The 4,319-nt window shown below is 40.6% G+C and overlaps 1 protein-coding gene across 3 annotated transcripts in view; it reads left to right on the top strand.

Moving 5' to 3' along the window:
* The window catches only part of LOC107743410 (vascular endothelial zinc finger 1-like), a 13,473-nt gene extending 9,454 nt beyond the window's left edge, over positions 1-4,019 (top strand). The window contains exons 3-6 of one of the 3 annotated variants that reach the window (XM_016556627.1): positions 510-579; positions 796-961; positions 3,297-3,335; positions 3,567-4,019. In XM_016556627.1, the coding sequence (XP_016412113.1) occupies positions 510-579; positions 796-961; positions 3,297-3,335; positions 3,567-3,925 (634 nt within the window). In that variant the 3' untranslated portion in view covers positions 3,926-4,019. The remainder of the gene's footprint in view (positions 1-509; positions 580-795; positions 962-3,296; positions 3,336-3,566) is intronic. The other 2 variants (XM_016556628.1, XM_016556629.1) reach the window with 2 other exon arrangements.
* Positions 4,020-4,319: the final 300 nt, after the last annotated feature.

Here is a 4,319-nt window from a genome sequence, read left to right on the forward strand (position 1 = left end):
GCGTCTCGTCTCGTTTTCGTCACGTGATAAAGGTTCGTTGACGACGATATTTAGTCATTTTCGTTGACGAAAGCAACACTACTTGCGAGGCCTGTTCTGAGTGGAACTCGTTTTAGAAAACCTCTGTATGACCCTGGCCACTGTACTGCAACTCAGTTCAAACAATCAGGGCAATCAAACTTATGTTCACACTAAAACCTCTAGTGTGAAAGCAGCATCAGTTTGTGTTCTGTTAGCAGCTGTGAACAGTAGCTGGTGTAGGCCAATATTTATTGTAAGCCACATCTGGAATTATGCGTTCTAGCTCACGGCACCAGATGAATCTGCAGCTCAGAGGCAGACTCGTCAAATCTGTCTCTCAGAGGCAAAGTACAGCACCTGAGCCTGCTGGTTTTGTTTTTCTGAAGTGCACACAGATGCAGCTGGTACCAAAATCCAGTGGCTTCATTACAGAGGCATGATGCTGTTTTCTTCCTTGCCACATTTTTCATTTTTTCTTCTCTTTTTAGGCCTGACCATCTCAGCTGCCATGTGAAGCATGTTCATTCCTCAGAGAGACCTTTCAAATGCCAAGTAACGGTAAGAACAGGAACCCATTTATCGTATTTATGCAGTTGAGCCTCATAACTCTTTGCATCTTTAGTTGCTGGCAGCCAAAAGATGGATGGTTTGAACTCTATAAAGGGTTAATAATGAGGACGTAACATACCTTACATCAATTTGGATAATTCAAAGAAAACCGATTGAATTTGTGCTGTAAATGATGTAATTCTGCATGTCTTATGTCTGTAATAGGCCTGTACATCAGCCTTTGCCACCAAAGACAGACTTCGGTCACATATGATTCGCCACGAGGGGAAAGTCACTTGTAACGTGTGCGGAAAGATGCTGAGCGCCGCCTACATCACCAGCCACTTAAAAACACACGGCCAGAGCAACTTCAACAATGCCTGTAACAAAGGTAAGTGCAACGGGATTGGCTGCCCCAACAGCCAATCAGCCGGTAGTCTGTACAACGACTCTCCCAGCCTCTCTGGGTGACTCCTGTAGCTCTAGCACCAACATCCTTCTACTAACCCTCTGTTCATCTTTCCTCTGAGCTCTTTGCAGTCCCTTCAGCTCCCAACCTCTCTCCTACACACTCAAGTGCACTAGTTTATGAGAAGTGGCTTTTGAAGCAAAGTTGGGAGATTTTTAAACCTCTCTGAGAAGAACTGGCCAGAATGACAACGTTGTGGTCTCAACTTTTCAGAACATTTTTTTTTTATCATCCACAGTAATTTAATTCAGTGTTTTCATGATATCACAAGTTATTCTGAAAACTTTACTTGGTTTGGACATCATCCCGTCCCTAGCCTATGGTGTTTCCTGGTTTGACAAAAGCAGGTTTTAGGAGCTAGTGCAGAGCAGCATTTTCTTAGATGGAGAAAAATGGGTATCTGATGAAGCACAAAGAATATCGGGAGTGAAATCTCTGTAAAGTAGACGTGAGGGCCATTTAAAGCTATTTTTTGAGCACTTCTGTTCAGAATGATACTTGAACATGGCTTCCGTGATTCTTTTCATTCAAAGTCCTGTGCCTAGGCCTGTCGCAATCAATATATCGACTTATCGCGCAATATATGTACATGACCTCAATCATTTTTGGTGACGCAATATATCGCCCATTATATTTACTTAAAAAATGAATGTCGCCATGTTTTGTACATTCCACTTGCGCCTGTGTCTTTTGCAGCTTCTCGTACATAACGTGGTGTAGTCATGAGGTGCTAGTTCAAATTTAAAAAATGCTTCTACAAAAAAAGTTTGTCATATCTGCAGATATGGCCTTGTTTAGGGATTTGTGCCTTTGTGCATAATTTTCCATGATCTAAATATTCTTAAAAATTAAGGTTTGTTGTCATTTGGAAGTGTGTAGGCCTTCTTGCATTATTATGCTGTTACATTATGATTATATATTCAGTGGCATAAAATGGTCTTTAAAATTACAATAATATCGCTTATCGCAATTATTTCTGGGGCAATGTATCGCACAACAAAAAGTTGTTATCGTGACAGGCCTACCTGTGCCATTTATGTTTGTTCGGGATTGTGATTCTTGAGAGTTGTTTAGACATTTTTTTGGTTGTGCAATCCATCATGTTTCATTGGTCATGGTATTTGACTCGTTTGTTCAGATCTTAAATTAGTCAAGCATGTCAGTGGAGAAGACCAGTGCTTTGCTTTAGGCAGAAACTGCTCTGACTGAACCGGATCCTTTCTAAGGACGTGTACGGCAGGGTCAGGAGTAGGTCAAGGGGCAGATCTACTGAAAGGATGAAAAGAGGTCAGCAGTACTCTGGAAATTTGTTCTGTCGTTTGCGTTAATTAGAATTTAATGGGTGCAGTTCACCCAAATTCATGTCTGCGGTCTCAGTTTGTGTCAGAGCTGTTGTGCTATTTAGTGATAGGTGCCATTATGTGTTCTTTTGGACCATTTTTTTTTCATGAATTAACCCACTGATCCCCATCACATAATCTACCTTTCATGTAGTTTAGTGTTTTTTTATATATATATTTCTTGATCGTGATTTAGCTCGTGTTTTTTCCATAGAATGTTAGAATTTGGTAGAGTTGTATATTTTAATAGCTAAAATCTCAGAATGTTCTGGTTTCAAGACAAATTCTCTTTATCGACAGAATCTATGACCATGCTGTTGATTACCACAGAATATTATTTTGTAATTCTATTAATATTAAAAGTATATTAAAAATTTTTTTTTATTGTATAGTATAATAATATCAAATAATGTGATAGAAAAAAATATATATACATTTTATTATAATTTAATATATTTATTATTATGTTTTGAATTATATTAATATTATTTTGCCTCTCTCCTCAGTTAAAAACAAATATAATTGTTTGCAAATTGAATTATTCTGTATTAGTTATATTATTATCTTATGTTATTTACTATTATGTTGTATAACACCTCAGAATTCAAAGATTTGTTAACAGCAATGCCTTTTTAATGGACAAAGAATTTTTGCTTATTTTTTTGCTTGTTTTTTGCAAACGGATGGATGAGATTTTTTTCTGTGCTAACATCTGTCAACATGCTGTCGATAGTCGAGCTTAACCTGTATTGAACCTACAGCGTTCACATTAAATGGAAAACTCTCAGATTTTAATATGATAGTCATGTCTGAATTCACTCTGAGCATAAATGCTGCAGCCCTGCATTGTTAAAAGTCCCATAATGCATCACTGCAGGCAGCTGCCTGCCCATCATAACCCTCTGTCTGTTTCTAAGTAGGAGATTGGCAGTGGAACCACTCAGGGCTCCGAAAAGGTAAAAATGAACCGAAACAAAAAAGGTGGAAAAGCAGATATACACACACAATAACAGTTTGCTGTCTCCGCTGTTGATATCAGGAAGTTCAATAACAAATGCTCACATATATCTACTGGTCTAGGTCATTTGCCATACCAGTCTAGATGCCCAGAGAGTTTGGGAACAGAATACACACAAACCCTCAACAAAAGCGTTAACGATTCTCCTGTCTCTTTCTCTACTCTACAGACAGCACTGAAGTCTGCAACTCTGCCTCCACCACGTCAGTTACAGCCACAAACCCCATCACCACTGCAATGAACCGCGGCAACACCAGCAACCCCGTTACTATAGCAGCCCAGATGAACATCTCGACCAACACGGTCAACATCACGTCTCCCGTCAGCCTGCAGCACCCGGTTACCCTCACCGGCCCTGTGAACATCGCATCTGTCAACATCCCAGCCACAGCGTCCATGAACATCGCCCACCCAGTGGCCATCACCACACCCATGCCCATGAACATCGCCGGCCCGCTCAACATCGCCATGAGACCTATGGACACTATGCCCTTCCTGTCCCAAGTCCTGCAATCTTCTCACTGGTAGAACCAGGGGCGCTGACCAGCATTTTTGCCCTGACTGCCGTGCTACTGACGCCTGAGTGGCGTGAACAAACCCATCCCATGGCTACATTGCAACACTAGCAGAAGATTTGCACGGATTTCCAACTCTCTCTGGTCTTCAAATATGTTTGCGTTTTGCGCACCTGGTGAGCAGCTCTGTAGCAGGGCATTTTTCAAGCCCCTCTGAGCACTTCAAACCTCGACGAAGGACGTTTTTAAGGACAAATGCAATAATTGATGTGCATTTCGAACACTTTTTTTAATAAGCAGAGTGCCGGTGGGTACTTCAATGATGTTGAAGTGTAACCTGCTAATCAGTATTTAAGGAAATTCATTTGAAATGGACTGTTGCTTCCATTGGGAGGGAGGATTTAAAA

The sequence above is a fragment of the Sinocyclocheilus rhinocerous genome, unplaced genomic scaffold (genome assembly GCF_001515625.1).
Source record: "Sinocyclocheilus rhinocerous isolate Xijiao unplaced genomic scaffold, SAMN03320098_v1.1 scaffold106, whole genome shotgun sequence".
Classification (NCBI taxonomy): domain Eukaryota; kingdom Metazoa; phylum Chordata; class Actinopteri; order Cypriniformes; family Cyprinidae; genus Sinocyclocheilus; species Sinocyclocheilus rhinocerous.